The sequence below is a fragment of the Alternaria viburni genome (assembly GCF_023758015.1).
Source record: "Alternaria viburni strain BMP 2772 chromosome Unknown scaffold_1, whole genome shotgun sequence".
Lineage (NCBI taxonomy): Eukaryota > Fungi > Ascomycota > Dothideomycetes > Pleosporales > Pleosporaceae > Alternaria > Alternaria viburni.
In genome coordinates, this window is record NW_026055770.1 from 35,381 (window position 1) to 56,559 (window position 21,179).

The following is a 21,179-nucleotide window of genomic DNA, read 5'->3' on the forward strand; positions in this document are numbered from 1 at the left end:
TTCCAAAACACCGATCTCTCATGTTGTTACTCGCGCTATCTGCGCTTCGACTGGCCTTTTCCCATTGAAGACGCTTTCTTCCTCGATGATAGCAGTGGAAACCACTACCCCAGTCCTCTGTTTGAGCGATACCACGGGGATCTGAAGTATTGGTCGGTAGACGAAAGATTCTTTGACACGTTTCCGGAGATGAAGGGGGATATTGAGGGGGACCGGTGCAGGGGAGGATGACTGTATGTTGAATCAGCCAAGGTAATTGCGTTGTCCATTTGATGCTATATTAGAGATTGACCATGATGGAGAAATATGCCATGTTCGCTATCTATGCTGTACCAGTACATTGCCACCCTGTCCGTTCCACTAGTACTGGCCAGCCGCCGCTTGACACGCCTTGAGCTGGTCCAAGTACCAACCACAGATAGTCAGACTACCTTGGTTCTCATCCATACATTTGCGAAAGGTCTGAACATCGTTTGCGCAAGGACCGGACTGCGCCATTTGGGCGGATGCGGTGTCGGCGGGCTGGTGCTGGGCAGAGAACTCGGTGTTCTGAGGCGAAGCTTCGGCGGGGGCAGATGAACCGCCTCCGAACCAGCCTCCGACAGCGTGGCCGATAGAGGAACCTACTGCGACACCGCTGTTGCGAAGGTCAGCGACGAAAACGCATGTTGGTGCATTGGGCCGGGTTGGGATGCAGAGAGTATCCGCGTAGTGGCAAACAGGTAGCGCAAAGGTGGGTGCTCAGGATCTACTTACGCAGCAGTGCTGGCCATTTGCCCAAACAGACCGGGTCCCTGCGGCGTGGGAGCTTGCGCCTGTTGCTGGGGAGGCGCATGAGCGCTGGCTGGTGCGTGTGGGGGAGCTGCCGCCGTAGAATGAGGGCGCGAAGGAGCGGGCGCACGGGCAGTGGTTGCTTGCTTCGCGGCTGGGACCTGCGGGCGACGAGGAGGAGCGGTCCCAGAGCGTTGACGAGGCATGTTGAGCGATTTGGTGGTGGGTTGTGCGTTGCAGGTAGACTCGGGTGTGGTGGCAGGCAATGGGGATTCAAGGCATCGACATGGCGATTTCAAGCCGTTTTTTAGAGCAGCATTCGGGCTTGGCGCGGGTGGGCACGTCGCCGGCTTCCGCATTGGCTTATTGGCTCGTCGTCCATCAATTTGTACCCTGACAGGAACATCACAACATGGTGTGCCACGTCCGTTTGCCCGATCCATTCTAACAAATATCTTCGACCTCGACGTCACCACCACTCCTTGGCCCGAGGTCAGTTCGCAGCGTCCGATCGAAAAGCTCCTTGAGCATCTCAAAGCAGATCCCCGCCAACGCAGCATCGTACCGGCCCTTACTAAGTTCGTCGCGAATGAAAGCGTCTATAGCGTATGAGTGTTGTTTCCATAATCGCGCCGATACAGAACTCACGTTGTGCCCAAGCTGGTTCGTAGAATGAAAATGTTACTCCAGCCTCTTGAAGCGTCTGTCTTATCAAATCCCTACCCTCGGCTGGGACATGAGTATCCATCTTACCAAAGATCATGACCAGTTCTCCTTTGATGTCCTTGGTGCGAGCGAGTGAGTCATCCTTTTTGCCCTTACCCAACGTGGAGCTGTGGATATCGGTTGCGAAATAGCAAATTGCACTGGAGATGCGGAGATCGAAAGCGCAACGATAGGCTAGATGACCGCCTAGACACATGCCTGTTTACGGTTAGCCTGGATTGATGGGAACGCTGAAGTTGAGTGGGAAAGGGGTATAATGGAGATGGGACTGAATAAGGACAAGATACAAGATGGCGGCAACGTACCGGTAGCGCCAACACGGCCATTACACGTTGGCAGTTCAAGCAGGGCGTCAATGGAAAGCGTGGCATCTTCGTCATATGCTTCGACTGTCTTTGTGATCTTCCATTCGTTCCCAGCGTCCGTACCCGGACCGTCATACGCCAGAGGCTCGGGACCAGTAAATTCGTGGTATGAGGACGGTGCTGCGACGATATATCCTCGGGACGCTATTTGACGAGCAAAGCGAGCAACGGGCCCAGTGACTTGTCAAAGCTCAATTAGTAGATGAAACAGGTAGCATAGACGGATGATGGGGACACATAGGTGGTCCTTGGGGAGTAAAAAGATGAATGATAAGGTTCAAGTGGTGAGCTAGATAGAATAGAAGATTTGGGGTCGTGCAAGCAGGCGGCTACATCTATTCTTACTCCCGAGGTCGTCAAAGCGCACGAATGCACTTGGAAAACTTCAAGACAAATCAAATCAAACCAAACGCACGTACCTTGGTATATTTCGGAGAATACAACGACAGCCGGGAATTTGGCCTTCGGGTAGTTGGCAATAGTAGGGTGGAAGATGAAGACCCCTGGACGGCGAGCATACAAATTAGCCTCCGTGTAACAACCTTCTCGTGACACCCATGGACGGCACACCTGGGCATGCAGTAACATACTCATATCACCACCTGCCTTGGTGGGTACATCTTTGTGTGTCTCTATAACGAGCATTGCGTGTTTCTTGTCTTGTTTGACCTGAGCGTTGTTTGGCTATTGGTAAGGCTGCGGCGTACGTGTTTGTGAAGGTGGTTTTGAGGTGGGGTGGTGGGGTAATGTTATGCGCACGGTCCAGGCGACATTGAAGCACATGCGATGCAGAGACAACCAGCGTCTCTGTTATGCCACGAGGGGTTTGAGAAATTAAATGTCAGAACTGTGCTGATGCAAATGCTGCGAGTGTGATGAAAACATATGCCATGCCATTTTTTAGTATTGGGGTTGGCTTTTGCAGTTCATTCGACCTTCGCCGAGGTGGTTTCTACCTGACATGACCTCGGGATGCTGAGAGTGACAAATTGAAGAGTCGGTTTGCGAATATGAGTACATGGTAGTCTGGGAGAAAGATATCAAGTTCATGTGACGACGTGCATTGCTGGAGGGCCATACTAGGGATCTGATAACATTTTCATGCGAGTTGGAATATCTACAAAAGCTTGTCCCAAACTATGGGTACCCAGTGGGTCAGTTCAGTAGTGTTGGCGGAGGCCGTCTAGGGGACACATGCGAGGTGATGTCAATCCCGAGCTAGACAGCGAAGGAGAAAAGAATAGCGACTTGAGGGACGGAGAGGTACGGGCTTGGTACGCTGCACTGAGAGGTGACGAAACGGTCGAGTGGGATTCATGAGGCCTCACCGCCAATGGCGCCAGTTCGGCGGCAGACTTGCGACGGTCGTGATGTGACTAGAGGAGAATAGCGAAGGGTTGCAGAGCAGACATGGACTAGCTGCACCGACAGTCGAGCATGCGATAGTGCAAGCACTGCGACGTGTGCGCGAGGTTCTTGAGAGTAGTCATGCGGGAATCCCGTGGCTGGGATGCTTGGGCACCTAGTGTTCGAAGGGTATGAGGCCCAAAAACACCCAATGGTTCTGTGCGTACGTCGATGCCACGAAACGGGCCGGGCGGTGTGCTTGGCCTCCTGCTCGATGTGTGCGCGGACGTCACGCACACCTGGCCGTGTCTTGACTGCTGGATCCCGCATGTCGCACGGCGTTGGGGACGATTGACGGCAGCCACATCTCGCGACATTCCTCCAGGGTGCGCGGCGCGAGCCAATCACGTGTCTACCAGCTCTTGACTTGACTTTTGATGCCAAACTCGACCCTCGAAGCTTGCACTCCAACAAGGCCGCTCCCCGGCGCTTTCACCGTCGTCTCTTGCTTGCTTCTTCCCGCAGACTCAACGCCCCCCTCGACAGCACCGGGCGTTCCAAGGCGGCAAGCCGTGTTGGGGAAGCCATCCAATTTCCCAGGTGCTCGCTCGACTGCCCGAGCCCCACCCAAGCCCATTGTCGAGCACCGTTGTGCTCGTCCCCAACGCGAAGCAGCGCTGGTTTGGTCGGTTCCTGTTGTTGCACACGCCCGTCCCGCGCCTCCGCTGCCGCAGTCGCCGCGCCAGTCTTTGGCTCGCCGCCAGTACTCGCCGCCTGGCCTGGCCGCGCTGTGTGTGCTGCGGATTTGGAAGCCCTGGGCAGCTCTCTCCTGCGCCGCTGCATATCGTGCTGCCTGTCCGCAGTTCCTTGCTTCTACCTCGCGCTCCGTAGGTCGAGTCCAACCCCCGCCGCCAAGACTTTCTTCGCCAGCATCCCAACCATGACTGACTCTCACTCTACTCTACCCTCCTCTGTGTCCCCAGTGCCTCGCTGACTGGCGCAGTACCTAGGTCGCCGCTACCGCCCCGGAGGCACCTCGTCCCCTCCCTCCACGGCCCTCGCACCGCGCCTTCCCTCCCAGTAAACGTCGTGTTTTGCTACGACAGCCCCGGCGCCCTACATGCAGCCGTCGTTGTCTGCGGCTTTCTCATCATGGATACCGAGGATGGCCACGTCTTCATAAGGGTGCGGTTCTCAATGACTGGCCTTGCTCGGAACATGCGTTGACACGGCTCTAGAACCTGGCTTACTTTGTACGAACCCACGAAAAGGCCCTCGCCAACGCCCTGCAACTGCAGCGGCAGATGCCCAAGAATGGCCAGGCCATTATCTCACCCTCGTCTCCCAACGGCCCCGCTGGTCCGCCCTCATCCTCGTCGTCAAGCGTCTGGGCCGCCGCCCTGTCTTTGCCGTCCCTGACCTTCACCTCACAGTCCATCAAGCCAGCCAAGCTCACATTGACGCCCCACCATCTCTTCTACATCCTTTCTCGATTCGAGGAGCTCGGCATACCTGTTGGTCCCATGAATGTGCGACTGGAGAACATCCACACGGACGCTTCACCCGCAAACTATGTCTCGTTCCTCGGCAGCGCTCAGCGCAGCAAAACAAAGTCTTCCGACCGCGACTCCATACATTCAGTGTCGAGCGTTCGCAGTGTCATGTCAGGCATGTCCTCGCTTTGGTCCACCTTTCGCATTGGATCAAACAGTGAAGCCAAGGCAGAGAAACAGAAAGTTCAACTCCAAGAAGACTTGCGATATCTCTACTCTGCATTTACTAAGATTCCCTGCCTGAGGCTGTCTCCTGACCACAAAGCCCGTCTCATTGCGGGTTATGAAGAATTTCCCTTCGACACTGCCGTCTCTTTGTTCGCTTTCAAGAATGTCACTGCGCTTGAGATTCACGATGTAGACTTTCGGCAATTCTATGGCTGGGACCGCCTGGCCGAAAACCTTCGCAGTCTTACTGTCAAGCGAGCAGGTGTTGACGATCCCGCTGACCTTCTTATCAATGTCGTCTTGGACGACATGGACAAGCGTCGTAGACGGTCGGCAAAGACACACGCTTCTTCCGCGCCTTGGTCTACCGCAAGCCCGTCCGCCAAGGTTGGTCAGTTGGCGCCATCAGAATCTCCACCACTTTCCCCTACCTCCGCCAGTAAACAGAGCACAAGCCCAAGAAGCGCGGTCGTGGCGCCGGAGAATTCGTCCAAGACGCGCCAGCGACAGCGCAGTACCTCTCCCACGCGGCCCCCAAGCTCTCGTCATGGTTCGTCCCATGCCTATGGTCGAAGCACTACAAATGCACCCAACATCCGCCGCTCGTCTGGGAGTTCTAGTTCTAGCGTGCGCTCTACCACCCCAAGAGGCAGCTCCTCTAACCTCCTCTCCATGGGCTGGTTTCCTGCAACCAAGTGGCGCTTCTTGCGACATCTGAGCTTGGCCGACAATGCTCTGACCAACATATCAGTTGCAAGTCTGGCTCCCTTGGCAAACACATTACAGTCTCTTGATATTTCTGCCAATTTATTTGCTGAGATTCCTGACAGTCTTGCCAGCCTGACCTGTTTGCGCGCACTGAACCTGTCCAATTGCATGATTGACAGCTTGCACTCTTTGGGTCGTAACCCGCTGCCAGCCATCACGACGCTCAACCTTCGTTCCAACCGCTTGACATCGTTGGCTGGTGTTGAGCGACTGCTATCTCTGGAGCGGGTCGATTTCCGTGATAACAGGTTGACTGATCCTACAGAAGTTGCGCGACTGACTGGCGTTCCCGACATAACTGATATCTATGTCAATCGCAATCCGTTTTGCAAGACGCACTCCACCTATAGAGTGACCATTTTCAATCTGTTCCGCAAGACGCCAGGCTATACGGAAGATATTGTCATCGATTCTGTAGGACCTAGCAATGCCGAGAAGAAGCAACTCGTTGACCGAGTTCCCGAACGCCATGGTGTTCCCATCGTTAAGCCGCCACCCGAGGATGACTCGCAACCCCCGCGACACGTACCACCAAAGGTCGTCAAATCTGTCGATACTTCCTCCGACATAACAGGTGTGCTTCAGCGTACCGGTTCCCTGCAACGTACCAAGAGTGGGCGCAGTGCACAAGGTTCCCAAAAGAAGAAGAAGGGCCCTAAAAGGAGAATTGTCGAGCTCTCTCAGACCGACTCGCTGCAGTCGTCATCGCACTCTAGTTTGACAGGGTTGGCATACGAGGATACTGTCGTCGGACAAGCCCCTAAGATCACGAAGACTGCAAGCAACACATTGGCCACGGATACGCCCCGGCTTGTAGAGCCGTCCAAGGGACAAGTTTCTGGAGATCCTACCAAGAAGAGTATTTTAGAGGAGCGTACAGTCGCACACGAACCTCACACAAGCCACCAACAGTTGCCCTCAATCGATACCGCACCCCCGACCAAAACCGCCGATCCGGAATCAACGGAATTCGACGTCAGCGAGGACTTGTACAAGAAGAAGATCGAAGCCCTTCGGCAAGACTTCGGTAACACATGGCTTAGCGCGCTAGGAGACGAGAGCTGGGACAACACATCGGTCAATAGTTTTCCTTCGGATCGTGGGTATAGCTCCCCTACCATGCGGCCAACACTACCTCGTACACCGAGCCAAAGCATCGCATCTGGTCGTACACTTGGCTGACCTAATTTCCCCCGATCTGTCCACTTGCGATACCCAAAACAATTTGTTCGCTTTGCCAGACTCGCACTGCAGCTTCCGGAAGCGGACGCTTTTGTCTATATAGTTTGTTCATCAATTTATTCACGGGACTTCGGGCAAGGCGTTGGATAGATGTAAGTCGAATTTGAGCGTCGCAGTTTGTCACGCTCGTGGGACCGATCGAGACCATTTTCCGAGGGTGTTTCGACATTACCGGCGGGATCTCTTCCTCTCCCTTGTCAACAGGCGGTCGTGTTGCATTTCTGCGTGTTCTCCTCTGGGAGCATAACGGCCATGTTCCTGGTTGAATGGATAGTGTAAGATAACTTCTATGCCGGCGCACTGTAGGTTGGTTGCCCGTTACCTTTGGCGATGAGTGCGTAGCTTCTTGTTCCCTTTGTGTTGCTTGTTAGCGTCGTCTACGTTCTGGTGAGGGAGCCCAAGGAAGAAGGCAGGCGTTGGTTGATCTATTGCATCATGCAGCGCGCATTAGCAGTGAATGCTCACATGACTACAAATACAATAGCAGTTTCCTCGCAGATGGTGCACACGTTCAGCATGTATTGTTGACTACTGCGACATGTAAGATGTATGTAACGCGTGAGGTGCTGCCGGCGCTCAAGTGGGACATTGATTGGAGACGGCAAACACAGGCAAAGACTGGGTTGGAAACGGGGTGAGAGTGAAGGGCTTCGGCAATAGCTGGAGGAGTAGATACACCCAAGCCAGAAGCTTTGCGCAGATCAGAGACTCGCGAACAATTGCACCCTCTACAGTTGATTCCGCAAGGCAGTCGAGACGTCTGCAACCTCTCCCAGGTCCGACGCGCGTCTGTGTTGGGCTAGCACGCTCTGGTGCCAAGGCAGCCCCGGCCTAGGACTAACTGAAACGCTGCAAAACTACTACTCGGGCGGCGCGATCCTCTCACCACCGCAACCCAACCCGGCCTACAAATCAGCGTATACAAACACTTCGCGCGCGATCCCATAGGTATACTGTGTTGAGCAGTCGCACGCCGTTCGCCCCCAGTGTCCTCGCAGCCAGACCGTCCCCGCTTGCTACAGGCGGTGAAGTTACTCTTAGCATCCCACTCGACAGGCTTCCGGTCACAACAACGCCTCAGCGGCCCCCCCACCCACTGCACCGCACTCGCCTGCCCACGACGCAGCAGCAGCCCGCACAGGTATCGCCGTCTCAACAAGCACAATTGACCAGCGCACATCGCAGCCGCCCCACTCGTCGCGTGATCCCAGCTCTGCCGCCAGGCGCTTTTGAGGGGCTTTGAGCCATACTCCACCCGCCCATAGCGTCGACCACCCACGACCCGATCCGGCCGACTCTTTGAGATCAGAGGTACGTCGGCGTTCCCATTGGAGCCCCCAAGGCATAGGGCACTGCTAACACGCCCGGTGCAGGAGAATTACCGCCAGTGCTACGCGCAGCCGTCTCCCACCCACCCGCGCGAGGTCTTCCCTTGCACCTTCAGCCACCCACACCAGTGCCAGTAGCAAGTCCCAGCTATGGCCGAGAACGAGGTGGACCTGGACTCCATCATAGACCGTCTGCTCGAGGTCCGTGGCAGCCGGCCTGGCAAACAGGTACAGCTGCTCGAGACGGAGATCCGCTATCTATGCACCAAGGCACGCGAAATCTTCATCTCACAGCCTATCCTGCTCGAGCTCGAGGCACCGATAAAGGTCAGTCACAACGCGCAGTGCTGCGAAGCCCGAGATCTGGCTTCTGAGCACCTACTGACTGCTTTGCCTTCCAGATTTGCGGAGACATCCACGGCCAGTACTATGATCTGCTGCGGCTCTTCGAGTACGGCGGCTTCCCTCCAGAGGCCAACTACCTCTTCCTAGGCGACTACGTCGACCGTGGCAAGCAGTCTCTCGAGACGATATGCCTTCTGCTGGCGTACAAGATCAAGTACCCCGAGAACTTCTTCGTCCTCCGTGGCAACCACGAGTGCGCCTCCATCAACCGCATCTACGGCTTCTACGACGAGTGCAAACGAAGATACAACATCAAGCTGTGGAAGACGTTTACCGACTGCTTCAACTGCCTACCCATTGCCGCCATCATCGACGAGAAGATCTTCACTATGCACGGCGGTCTCAGCCCAGACCTTAACTCGATGGAACAGATCAGGCGCGTCATGCGACCCACGGACGTGAGTCAGGCTCAAATTGCAACTGCAACTGCAACTGCAGTGCCCATGAAGCGTACAGGCTAACAAGGACAGATTCCCGACTGCGGTCTCCTCTGCGACCTTCTCTGGTCCGACCCAGACAAGGACATTACCGGATGGAGCGAGAATGACCGAGGTGTGAGCTTCACATTCGGGCCCGACGTAGTATCGCGCTTCCTGCAAAAGCATGACATGGACCTCATCTGCCGTGCGCACCAAGTTGTCGAAGACGGTTACGAGTTCTTTTCCAAGCGCCAGCTCGTAACACTGTTCAGCGCACCCAACTACTGCGGTGAATTTGACAACGCTGGCGCGATGATGAGCGTTGACGAGAGTCTGCTGTGTTCCTTCCAGGTAAGCTCTAGGCGCACAAGGTTATGTCGAACAGGTACTAATGGGGTATGCAGATTCTCAAGCCCGCAGAGAAGAAACAAAAGTACGTCCCCAGCCTTGGCAGCGGCAGAGCAGCGTCTCCTCGCACCAAGAAAAGCTAGAAGTAGCCATGACCACACTCATTCAGAATCAATACGAACTTCTCTTACAGCAGGTTTGGGCGTCGTTAGACGATGGCAGTCGTTAGCCCACCCCCGAGACCCGATGCCGAACGACGCGAAACACGCTCCATCTCGATTTCCTTACCCCCTTTCAGCCATGGGCTTGCGGACGGCCGTTGGCATTTGTACACAATCCTGTCGTTGATTCTTGCCATTCCAGTACCGTTACACGCACACGACGACAAAGGACACGACGGTCGGCCCTCTCTTTCCCGGACGATTCAACGACGACGACGGTGGCTAGCCTTGGCGTTTGGCATGGTTGGCGGCGACACAAGAGGGCGGATATCAGAGCATTGTTTTATGTGGACGTCACAGGCAACAGCACTGGAGAAAGCGCGGAAAGGTCGAAGGGGGGAAAGACATGGTGGACAACATGGGGGAATTCACCGCTGGCTCGCGGCTTGTCATGACGGGGTGCGAGACGTCGATGCGATAATGTCAGTCGTTTTCTTTTCTCTTTGTGTCGCGTTTGAACAAGCAACCTTTTGGGGATGAAGCATGTAAGCTAGTGTGGAATGGAGTATGCGTATCCCTTGCTCGTGGTTGGCGTGTTTGCCATGGTGACCAAAGTGGATTGGATCAGCGTGCGACAGTGTCCGTGTCAGCCACTTGGGTGTGGCGGTGCAGAAAAGCAGGCCTGCAGCAGGCAAGGGCGGGCGCGGGCGGCGGGATGGCCTGTGTGTGATTGGCGGCGGCGCGCGCGGGGGCTTGGGAGGCGATCTGAGCGTAGGCGCCCGACGCGAGCGTCGTCGTCGTCGTCGTTTGAAGGTCCATCACGCAGCTTTTGTCAGACGCTCTTCGTCACGTCACTCCTTGTCCACCCCGTCGGCCGGCCGCGCCCTCGTGCTGTTTCGCTCGGTTGGAATCTGTCATGCCTGCGACGACATAGCACATTGCCTGCATCGCCATCTGCCATGGCCGAGTACTCGTACGTCCACGTTGGCCGAGCGAGGCGCTGCGTGGGCCATCGCTAACGTCCATTCTCCCACCAGCTTCATAGCCCACTCGGCCCCCTGGGTCCACGGCTCAGGTGCAATGACGCCCTCGCGACTGCGCTCTCTGTCGCCCATGCCCAAGAGCCATGTCACACGATCCATGTCGACACCACAGCTCGCCAAAACCGCCCAGTCGCAATCGCAGTCCGAAAGCGACGGCATCAACACCATCCCCGACCCGCGCTCGGCCACTCCACAGCCGCCTCTGTCGCGCCACGACTCGACCGACTCGCACCCCGACCTCAGCCAGGAAGTCTCGACTCTCAGCACCAAGCTCATCAACGCCATCAATCACTCCACCATGCTCGACGATGCACTGCAGCAGACGAGACACGAGCTCGACGCCGCGCGCGAGAAGCTGGCCCACCTCGAGGCCCAGGTCAAGGCCCATGAGGCCAAGCTCTCCACGGGGCTGCTGGTGGACAAGGTCGTCTACGACAAGATGGAGAAGCAGCTGTCCACGGAGCTGCGCGAGGAGCGCAAACGCAGAGCCCACGCAGAAGCTGCCAAGCGCAAGACGGACAGCGAAGTCGAGGCCCTGACGGCTGCCCTGTTCGAAGAGGCCAACGTCATGGTTGCAGCTGCGCGCAAAGAGACGGAGGCTTCGGAGAAACGCGGCGAGCAACTCAAGCAGCAGTTGGGCGACGCTGACGTCCTGCAACATTCCCTCCAGGACCAGCTGCACGATCTCAAGGCCGTTGTCGAGAGGATGAGCTCTCATGGCGACGACAACGAAAGCCACGCTCTCACTGCAACCACCGCTCCGTCAACACCAGGCATCGCTCCGGCCGACAAGATGAGCAAGCTGTTCGAGGCCATGAACCTGACACCCACCACGCCGGGAACCGACGACATCAGCCCCGATCATCCCCTCCACTTTTCCCATCTTATCCATCCCGTACTACGCTCCGATCTTGCCGCTTTCAACGAGTTTCAGGACATGCTCAAGATCAGCGCCCGTTCCTCTGCCCCAGCAAGTCGCGCATCCAGCGGCAACTACAGCAGCCTGAATGTGCTGGGACTGGCATCACTGACCAACAGCTCCACCACGTCGCTGCCCTCCAAGTCGCCCACCTCGGCTACCAACTCACCTCGCGAATCTGTAGCCACTGCTGGTATGCCCAACCTCAAGGACGAGAAGTTCTATAAACGTGCTCTGGTCGAGGACATAGAGCCAACACTGCGTCTGGATATCGCCCCCGGTCTCTCATGGATGGCACGCCGCACGGTACTGAACAGCATCACTTCTGGCTCCCTGGTCGTAGAGCCGAACCCTGCTCCTCCATCCAAATTTCGGGTTCCCATCTTTCCATGCTCGCTTTGTGGCGAAGCAAGGAATGGTGATCAGTACGCCCGAAAATTTCGATTCAAGCCCTCCGATACTGAAGACTCTCAGCGCTACCCCTTGTGTGACTGGTGTCTGGGTCGCGTTCGGGCAACGTGCGACTACATTGGTTTCTTACGCATGGTAGCAGCGGGGCACTGGCGCGCAGAGACGGATGAAGAAAAGAAGTCGACCTGGGAAGAGAGTGTGCGACTTCGCGAACGCATGTTCTGGACTCGCGTTGGTGGCGGTGTGGTTCCTTCCTTCGTTCCTTTGCGAGATGGCCCACGCAGTCCCACATTCACGAATAGCGATGTGAAGATTGAGGAGAGGATGAGTGAAGAGAGCATCATGTCGTTTGAGCCTCGAGACATCACAGCAGGTGGTTCTGCTGCGTCGACGGCGAATGAGCCAAGGAAGAGCGATGAAGACCCTTTTCGGAGCAAAAGCGGTGATAAGGTCAAGAGAATTTCCATTGGCAAGACGGTCCTTTTGAAGCACAACGACGCTTTGACCTCAGAGTCCAAGACAATCGCCAATCCGGAAGCCGAAACATCGTCAGCCGAAGCTCACCGCGGTAGTCAGAATGAGTCTGTCACTGCAGCCCCGTCAATACCCTCATTGACAGTGGAAGAGGAAAAGGACATTGAACAGCAAGCTGAAGCTCAACTCCAAGACGAAGTGAACAAGTCTCTCGATACCAGGAAAGCAACAGCGGTCTCTGAACAGGAACAGGAAATGACGAAGCTGGAGGATCCACGCCTACAGCGTCAACGCTCCTCTTCGAACCCTGCACCTGCTTTGCCGAGCAGAGAGAAGGATGCCAGTGGCAGTAGACTTAGTTTGAGGATGCCCGGTACGAGTATGCCTGGTGCTTTCGACTGAGCCATACATGATGCAGTAACTGGCTGATTCTTGTTGGGTAACTCGCTGTTTGCCGGTCTTGTGCTTGGAGTTTTACACGACCATTACTCTTTTATTCAATCATGTTACACTATCCTAGTTGACGTTTGTATACGGCGAGTAAGAGGCGAATGCTTTGGTTGTTTTTCTTTACTTGTTGAGCATCTTCAGTGGCTTGTTAGAGGGGTAGGTTTACGGACCCGTTACTGTCGGATATACACATAGCAAGAGAGGTATCTTCGCTGCTAGTTCTCGTCTCGGGATGGTGGGAACTTGAGTTTGATGGATACCGGGAGTTCTTCTGGTAGTCTTTTGTTCTGGTTAAGAAGCTTTGGGGGAAGGGTTTGCGGTGGGCAGGAGTATTATTGGTCTGGTTGACTAAACATGTTGGATGTGTGTCTTTACACATAATGTACTATAGCTTTATCTAATACTAGCTCTTGGAAGATAGGACAAGAAAGAGAAACGATGAAGAGTAGGAGAAGAAATATACACATTGACCATGTCCATCGCCTGCAGTTCTACTAATCGCAATCTGTCGTTTACTTCTTTGGTATCGAGAGAATTACAAGGACGCTACTATTCTTTCGGTTGCTCTACTGTTATGCCTACCGGCTCTTGGGTGGACATGTGCATCATCAGAAGCCGGGATATAAGCAGATCTACGCTCTAGGGACATGGACATGGCGACTGATGGCGCATTCTGCTCTGCGGATTGTATCTAGTATTGATTCTGATAGCCCGTGGAGCGCTGTGTAGTCGAACTGTGCAAAAGGTTTGGCCGTAGCGTCAAAGACGAATGCCGTCTCACGGTGTGCCTTTCTTATGGGCTTCCGCGCCATCCCTCTTAACCACCAAGTCCGCCTCCGCCCTCCCCCCTTTCTTACTCCCTACCAGGGGAAGCTCTTCTTCCATGTCATGCTGCACCACCATGCTCTTGCCCTTGATCAACTGCATAACCATATAGTTCATGGCACATCGAATACCCAATTCCTCGCCTCGCCTCACAATCCAGCCGTTGAGATAGTCAATCTCGGTGTGCGCACCCTGACGCGTATCGGCTAGCATACTGCTCACGTTGTCGCTGGTGCGGTGTGCAACGGCCACAACCACGGTCTCAAGGCGGCCTGGGTCGAAGCGCTGGGACACGTTGGGAATGTATTGGAGTTCGGGGAGGGAGCGAATGACGAGGCTTATCTCGGATAGGAGGAGGCGCATTGTGCGGGTCAAGGCGTAGTTGTTCAGAATGGCGCCGTTGCGCGCGTCGAGGAGGGCGGTTAGGGGGTTTATGATGCAATTGACGGCCAACTTGTCGAGTTGGATTTGCAAGAGATCGGGGGGCGAGAAGGAGGCTGCGCTGAGTACTGGAGTGCGGAGGAGGGTGCGGAGTAGATAGCGTTGGTTAGGCGTGAAGGGGAATTTGGCGCTCCTTGGGGGTGGGTACTCTGGATTGAGTTTGTCGGGAGGGTGCGGGTAGACGGGCTTGCCATGTCTTGATGCGGAGAATCTTAAGTCGGGGGTGTAGGGCTCGTTGGCATGGCCGTCTCGTTGGTGGGGTAGGATGCCCAGCGAGAGGGTGCCGAAACCAGCGTGGACAGTAGTGAAGCGACTGTGTGGCGAGGCGTGCATGCCATGAGAGTTGATGCCGAGCATATAGTGTGGCCGGTGCTCAGGGTCCGGGAAGACGGCGGCGTTGACTTGGTCGATGACGCCCATGCCGTTGTGCAGGAAGCAGACGACCGAGTGGTTGTGCAGCCGGTGCTTTACGGCGGAGATGGCCTGCAGGACATGGGGGGCTTTGGAGCAGACGATGAGCGAGCTGATGGGCTCAGCAGACTCGCCAGGCAGCATCTGAGGGCCTTGGGTCGTGTCTAGCGAGGAGGGATTCAGGCCGACCTCGTGGCCATGGTAGCGAAGACGGGGGATGGCTAGCTCGGCATCGTAGCCGTCTCTGGTGTCGACACGGCCGTCGGTGACGAGGGCCAGGCGGCGTTGCGAGTCGTTCCATTCGTTCAACTTTTGCCAGCCCCCGAAGACCAGCGTTACTGGAGGAGGGTTGGGTATGCCGCGCAGGGCGTGGGCGATGAATTTGCCCACGTTGCCGACACCGATGATGTGAATGCGTCGGTCGAGTACAGGCTGTCTGCGATAGAAGCCGGCCGTGTGGAGGAAGGCTCTCGTCTGAGCCGAAGCCGCGGCGCATCGTGACGCTGCGTGTGGTATCCGAGGCCGGAGCCTGGGGAGAAAGGGTGAAACGGAGGAGAACGACAGCTTGAACGACTTGGGATTCCCATGGGCTTCGGGGCCGAGGCGAGTTAGTGAGTGAGGCTGTCTGCTGTGAGCGATCCGACGCTTGCACGTCGGAGCGCTCGGCCCGCTGCTTTTCTTTGGCGTGCGCATGCGACCGCTGCTTGACCTCCATCACCACCATGGACCCGCAGACCGACCTCCCCGACCTCGTCGAGGACCTCGAAGTCAACATCGATGAGCTCACCGCCGCGCTCGACCCTCTGCTGGCCGCGCCTCTTCACACGACCGCGTCCTCTCTCCCGCTCCTCGACAAGGCAGAGTTCTACTGCATGTCCGCATACGCCATCGAAGCTATTCTCTTCTCCGTGCTCAAGGCGTCGGGCGTCAATGCCACGCAACACCATGTCTTCAAGGAAATTGCCCGTCTCAAGCAGTACAACAGCAAGATCAAGCACATCAAGGACCGCGGCGTCATGGGCAGCGCCGAGGGCAGAGCGCGACTAGACCTTGGCGCCGCCCAACGCTTCATCAACCACGGCCTGGCTGGCAACGACAGGTACGACTTGGAGCGGCAGGAGCGCATGGCCAAGGAGAAGGCCCGCGCCCACCTCAAGGCTCAAAACATCAACAAGAAATTCGACTCCGACGGCAACGCCCTCGAGTCTACTGACGCCACGTCCAGCAAGAGGGCTGTCGATGAGCTCAATGCTCAGGAGGACTATTCGGACAGCCACGTCCTGCAAGGCTCCGACCAAGCAGAGCCGGCTCCCAAGAAAGCTCGCGTCGACGCAGCTGCCGAATTGCAACAAGAACCCGCGCCAGATACCGCCACACCGCAGCCCAAAAAGCGCCGTCGCCCCGCAAAGAGAGACAACAAGACAACAAAGACCAGGCAGGACTTGGACACAGTCAGCCTTGCAACACCCTCAAGAGCAGAGGAGCGCGTAACGAGGACGAGGAACAAGAGGCTTTCGACGCAAAACTCACAGGAAGACGAGCCTGTAGTGCCGACCCCAGATCGCGCGCCCAAGACGCGGAGTGAGACTTTTAGCGCGCTTCTTGATGGCTCGTTGAACCAAACCAAGAAGAAAGGGATTGGTGGTAAAGGAAACAGGAAGGGGGGCAAGGGAAAAGCCAAGTGATTTCATGGCCATGGGTTTTCACAGAGTCCATTGGGCTGTGCGACACATCTCGAAACCTCTGAATATTTGAATTCACTCCCGTCATACGGCGAGCGAGTGGTCGCCGTATGCATTGGCGAGTTTGTGCAAAAAGTAATGATACCCCCTAATCAAACTTCTTATAATTTCGACACCATTGCACGGAGTATATACACCTGATCTGAGTGCACTGACGAGGATATACCCCATGTGCGAGTACATGCGAAATCACAGATCTACGTTAACAGCATCATGGATGCATATAACAGACAAGTATAACATGGCTCATCAAGAGCGAGCACTGCGACAGAACCAAATTGACAGGGAGATTACTATTCATTGAGCTACTACGCTACTTAGGGGTATTCATGCAAATCACACCATCAAAACCACCATGTGACTTGCTCTCGCAACACACTACGAGTGAGATGGCAAAAAGACGACGACAAATCTAGTCCATGATGCCAGTCTTGCCGTCGTGGTCAGCGTCCTTCTTGGGGTCTAGAGTGTCTTGTCAGTGTCAATCCAACTTTCAACCGCATGGGGAAGACTTACTCAGCTTGTCCATCATGGATGGCTTGCCGTGAACATCAGTGGTACCATGAGTGCCGTGAGCGCCACCTGAAACGTGTTGGTCATGTTGCAGAGAAGAGTGAGGCTCAGCGTGGGAAACAGGCTCGGTGAGGGCCTTGGGAAGATCGCCACTCTCGTTATTGCGGTGAGAGAGGTTGTCACGGCCTGTTCCCTCGACCTCCCCTGGGACGGTCTTGACGTGCTCACCTGTGGTGTATCCTCCTTGGCCCATGTTGCCTGAGCCGATGCCGCCAGCGTTGCTGCCGTAGGCTCCTGTGTCTGTACTGCCTACACCTCCGACACGCGGGTCGGCCGAGTTGGCCATGTGAGAGCTGTGAGGACCAGTGGGGTCATTGTGAGAGTGGCCAAGACCGCCAGTGCTACCTACACCCCCAACACGCGGGTCGGCCGAGTTGGCCATGTGAGAGCTGTGAGGGCCAGTGGGGTCATTGTGAGAGTGGCCAAGACCGCCAGTGCTACCTACACCCCCAACACGCGGGTCGGCAGAGTTGGCCATGTGGGAGCCGTGGGGGCCGGTAGGGTCGTTGTGGGAGTGTCCAAGACCACCGGTAGTGCTATGGCCGGTGAGACCGGTTCCAGTAGTGTTGTATGCGCCAGCTCCAGTGCTACCAACACCACCGACGCGGGGGTCAGCCTGGTTGGCCATGCGTGAGCTGTGGGGACCAGTTGGGTCGTTGAAATCGGCAGTGCCGTGACCACCAGTCAGTCCACTGCTGTTACCTGAGCTGTAAGCTCCAGTAGTCGAAGAGCCGAGCCCTGTGCCGGTGAGGCCGCTGCCAGTAGTACCATGGGTGCCGTGGGACTCAGTATACTGTCCAGCACCATAACCGCCTGCGCCAGCAGTGTTACCGGCGTTTCCAAGACGGTCGGAGTCGACCCGGGGATCAGCCTTGTTCATCGTGTGGGAGCCGTGAGGACCGGTAGGGTCATTGTGAGAGGTAGAGCCGTGGGTAGTTGAGGACCCGAGACCAGTGCTCCCATGAGTGGCTGATGACCCAAGACCCGTAGAACCATGGGTAGGAGATGTGTACTCGGGGTTGCGCTCGCCATGGCTACCAGAAGTACCGAGGCCAGTGCTTACACCAGAGCCATGGTGGGTACCAGAGAAGCCCCCAGTGCCAGTGGTAGCATTGGAAGTATTAGGTACAGTAGGATCGGCAGTGTTGGCAGTATGAGAGCTGTGAGGACCGGTGGGATCATCTAGAGAAGTGTGAGTAGCTGACGGTGGTCTTCAGGCCCTCGGCAGTCTGCAGGAAGTGCTTACCATGGGTCTTGTCCTTGTGCATCACCTGGTCGACCTTGGCCTTAACTTTGTCCATCACTCCTGACATGATCGCGGTGTGAAGTTTGAATAAGAGGTGGTATAGATAGCTGATTGGGCTTGAATGAAGTTGATTAGAGTGTTGCGTGGGTGTGGTGGTTGTCGTTGCGTAGATGGTCACCAAAAGCAAGCGCTGGTGGTCTAATATATACACCACAGGCGAGGGCCAAAGTCAGAGAGACCCATGGTCCTACGTCATGCCTTTGCATCAGCACACGTCGTACAAACGGCACCTGGGCAGTCACTGCTCACATCCCTGTTTCCTACTTTGGTCTTGGCACCTTGATCGAGGGAAGTGCTGACCACGCTGAAGCCTACATTGACGCTACGCTTTCTAAATTGCTGATTTTATCCCAACGTAGGCTGCACATCCGCGCAGCTTTTTCGAGTATACGAGGCGTTTGGCTCTATCCCCTAGCACAGCCACTGGTGAATACCTGGCTCAACTCGTGTCGGACGTCATGCACGATGTGCCTGTTGTTTTCAAACGTGGCCATTGCAAGCCCCAACCGGCCATGGGTCGGTATTCTTTCCCTAATCCCTCAGCTTATACCTGCCGTGGCGTTCTCTCCTGTCTGCCGCTGCCACAAGATTTGGCTAATTACATCAGCCACTCCAGCGCTGGACCCTCGATGAGGGGCTTCGCGACGGATGCAGCTAGCCAATGTCCGGTTCGGTTGTGGTGGGGGCTAGCACGCGGCTGGCGCTGCGTCATTTTGCGATCCGGTGCATGGAAAGTGGGGAAGAGGAAAGCTTAGCCACGTCTTCAATTCCTGATTTACCCTGTCTTGCATCGGATTTTTGGTCCTTGACGCGTGTTTGTAGCAGATCTTCTGTAAAATCTTGATAACACCGCCACATTTACCTGGCACAATGGCCACGGTGGGGACTTTGTCAAGGGCCTAGAAGCGTGCGAATCCGGCATGGACTCACTCCTGAACTGGTGCCTTGGAAATGCATTCCTGAGCCATCGCCCATAGGTGGACTATTCTGAACTATTGCAGCATCAGCGGGACAGCAAATTGCCCTGACATTGCAATTACGCAGGATTCCCTGCACCTCAAAGCAAATGCGCAAAACCAGCACTGTATGACGTGCCTTGCACTGATCCGCTACCGTCCCAGCTTGCCTTATTGGCATTTTATACAATCAACATGTACCATCTCTCGGGTTTCTTCTCTCCTGCGGTAACAAGTTATCTGCTCAAACGACGTAGTTGGCGCAGGGACAGAGTCCGCGTTGTTAGGATTGGAGCTTGGGCCAAGTACGCGATTATGACGTAGTTTTCCACATTCCACAGCTTCACCCCACCAACACCTGGGCAAGGGAACACCACTTGTCTTCCATCACGACTCAGACGCCTTTCCCTACTTCCTAATCTTCTTAACCTTTCCGATCTATCCGTTGCAACCATGTCAGAGTCCAGAGTGAGAGTACCCGACAAGGTCAAGGAAGTCGCCAAGGAAGACTTCAACCAAGCTAGACAGCTTGCCTCAGAAGCTGTCCGCTCGGCCGCATATCTCTACCCTTTCAAGGTACGCGTCTGAATCCTTGCTACCTACATTGCATCGACGTTTGCCTGGAGAGGCCGGTCTGGGAGTGCTTTTCGGCCCTCTCGACCACACTAGGGGATTGCATTCAAAGCACAACACTGACATGACCCAAGGGCATTGCGTACTTCTTCACACACCGTGCTCTATGGAAGCCTCTCGCTGCGAAACTGGTCCCTACTGTCTCGCTCGGTCTTGGTGTCACCGTGCTCATGTTTGCCGTCACATACATTCCCCAAGTCGCACTTCTCACCCTTTTCAACGGACCACTCGCAGTCTTCACCACGGTTCTGCTCGTACTCAGCGAGTCGTCCACTATCTTCTCGGTTCTCAGCAAGAACTTCCTCATTGACGAAGCGCTTATTGATACCTTTGATTCAACCTTGGTCAGCCGCAACCAGACCACATTAGTTTCCAAAGAGCGCCAGGTAAAGTCGGGAACTGACCCTGTTGCGAAACTGGGCAAGCTCGTCTCGAAGCCTTTCGCAAAATTCGCCCCCAGCGCCATCATCCGATACTTCATGTACCTTCCGCTCAACTTCATCCCAGTCGTGGGCACCGTACTATTCGTCATCCTCCAAGGACGCAAGTTTGGTCCCACCGCACATGCCCGCTACTTCCAACTCAAGCAGATGAAGAAGCAGGAGAAGGAGCGCTTCATTGACGAGCGCAAGGCCGCATATGCTAGGTCGGTCCGTCTACGTGTAGTCATACTCAGACCACTAACCTTCCATAGTTTCGGCATCCCAGCTGTCCTCCTTGAACTCGTCCCGATTGCCGGAATCTTCTTTTCTTTCACAAACACCGTTGGCGCTGCGTTGTGGGCTGCCGATATGGAGCAGGGCGTTCAAAGCGGCGAGGCTAGCACCACGGCGCCGAACCTACGCCAACAAGCTGAACTGGCCAAGAATAGGCGGGAGTTGTGAGAATACACTGCTCTCGGTGTGAGGATAGATTCTTATCAAGTGGTGCTAATGATTTCGTCCAAGTGAAGTCGAGCCTTATGTTCGTTACGGAACTGATGGACGCTACCGATACCCGTGGAAACCTTAGTAGGCGCGAGGCAATCTGCTTGGTTGGCCGTAACATTCAGGAACTGTGTTGTTAGGGTGCTGTTGCCATGAACTGTGATAGCATTTGGCTCCACAGTGGCTTATCTAGTGACAACAAAAACCAAAGACCTTCTCAGGATATTGGTTACATAACAACACTGTGACGCTTTTATGCAGCGCCCGTCTGTTCATGTTCCACCCCAACACGTAAAAACTAATGAATGATCAAATTCTGATAACTATGGCAATCGCGAAAAGCGACTAAAGACTTTTTCACATCACTTTCCGTGGCAGCTTTTTCCTGCGATGAAGATGTGTGAACACACTTTAGGCTCGAACCAAGGACAACTCAAATGTTGCACGAAGTAATATCATCACCAAGAA

At 55.4% G+C, this 21,179-nt stretch overlaps 9 protein-coding genes across 9 annotated transcripts; 5 read left to right on the top strand and 4 right to left on the bottom strand.

Annotated features, from left to right (window-relative positions):
* Window positions 1–360: 360 nt before the first annotated feature.
* Window positions 361–977, bottom strand: J4E79_000011 (uncharacterized protein; the record flags this gene model as incomplete). Its single annotated transcript, XM_049348930.1, has 2 exons — window positions 361–637; window positions 757–977. The coding sequence occupies 2 exons, from the start codon at window positions 975–977 to the stop codon at window positions 361–363; spliced, it is 498 nt and encodes a 165-aa protein (XP_049215717.1).
* A 238-nt stretch (window positions 978–1,215) lies between these two features.
* Window positions 1,216–2,507, bottom strand: J4E79_000012 (uncharacterized protein; the record flags this gene model as incomplete). Its single annotated transcript, XM_049348931.1, has 5 exons — window positions 1,216–1,370; window positions 1,420–1,695; window positions 1,803–2,042; window positions 2,282–2,365; window positions 2,453–2,507. The coding sequence occupies 5 exons, from the start codon at window positions 2,505–2,507 to the stop codon at window positions 1,216–1,218; spliced, it is 810 nt and encodes a 269-aa protein (XP_049215718.1).
* A 1,854-nt stretch (window positions 2,508–4,361) lies between these two features.
* Window positions 4,362–7,206, top strand: J4E79_000013 (uncharacterized protein; the record flags this gene model as incomplete). Its single annotated transcript, XM_049348932.1, has 3 exons — window positions 4,362–4,394; window positions 4,448–6,797; window positions 7,145–7,206. 3 exons carry the CDS (start codon window positions 4,362–4,364, stop codon window positions 7,204–7,206), a joined length of 2,445 nt encoding a protein of 814 aa, XP_049215719.1.
* A 1,212-nt stretch (window positions 7,207–8,418) lies between these two features.
* On the top strand, window positions 8,419–9,583 carry J4E79_000014 (uncharacterized protein; the record flags this gene model as incomplete). Its single annotated transcript, XM_049348933.1, has 4 exons — window positions 8,419–8,595; window positions 8,670–9,071; window positions 9,144–9,443; window positions 9,497–9,583. The coding sequence occupies 4 exons, from the start codon at window positions 8,419–8,421 to the stop codon at window positions 9,581–9,583; spliced, it is 966 nt and encodes a 321-aa protein (XP_049215720.1).
* Window positions 9,584–10,714: 1,131 nt separating this feature from the next.
* On the top strand, window positions 10,715–12,850 carry J4E79_000015 (uncharacterized protein; the record flags this gene model as incomplete). Its single annotated transcript, XM_049348934.1, has 1 exon — window positions 10,715–12,850. One exon carries the CDS (start codon window positions 10,715–10,717, stop codon window positions 12,848–12,850), a length of 2,136 nt encoding a protein of 711 aa, XP_049215721.1.
* An 825-nt stretch (window positions 12,851–13,675) lies between these two features.
* Window positions 13,676–15,162, bottom strand: J4E79_000016 (uncharacterized protein; the record flags this gene model as incomplete). The annotated part of the gene is made up of 2 exons (XM_049348935.1): window positions 13,676–15,078; window positions 15,138–15,162. The coding sequence occupies 2 exons, from the start codon at window positions 15,160–15,162 to the stop codon at window positions 13,676–13,678; spliced, it is 1,428 nt and encodes a 475-aa protein (XP_049215722.1).
* Window positions 15,163–15,297: 135 nt separating this feature from the next.
* Window positions 15,298–16,260, top strand: J4E79_000017 (uncharacterized protein; the record flags this gene model as incomplete). Its single annotated transcript, XM_049348936.1, has 1 exon — window positions 15,298–16,260. The coding sequence occupies one exon, from the start codon at window positions 15,298–15,300 to the stop codon at window positions 16,258–16,260; it is 963 nt and encodes a 320-aa protein (XP_049215723.1).
* A 469-nt stretch (window positions 16,261–16,729) lies between these two features.
* Window positions 16,730–18,203, bottom strand: J4E79_000018 (uncharacterized protein; the record flags this gene model as incomplete). The annotated part of the gene is made up of 3 exons (XM_049348937.1): window positions 16,730–16,779; window positions 16,834–18,072; window positions 18,137–18,203. The coding sequence occupies 3 exons, from the start codon at window positions 18,201–18,203 to the stop codon at window positions 16,730–16,732; spliced, it is 1,356 nt and encodes a 451-aa protein (XP_049215724.1).
* Window positions 18,204–19,605: 1,402 nt separating this feature from the next.
* J4E79_000019 (uncharacterized protein) lies at window positions 19,606–20,669 on the top strand (the record flags this gene model as incomplete). Its single annotated transcript, XM_049348938.1, has 3 exons — window positions 19,606–19,728; window positions 19,860–20,431; window positions 20,480–20,669. 3 exons carry the CDS (start codon window positions 19,606–19,608, stop codon window positions 20,667–20,669), a joined length of 885 nt encoding a protein of 294 aa, XP_049215725.1.
* Window positions 20,670–21,179: the final 510 nt, after the last annotated feature.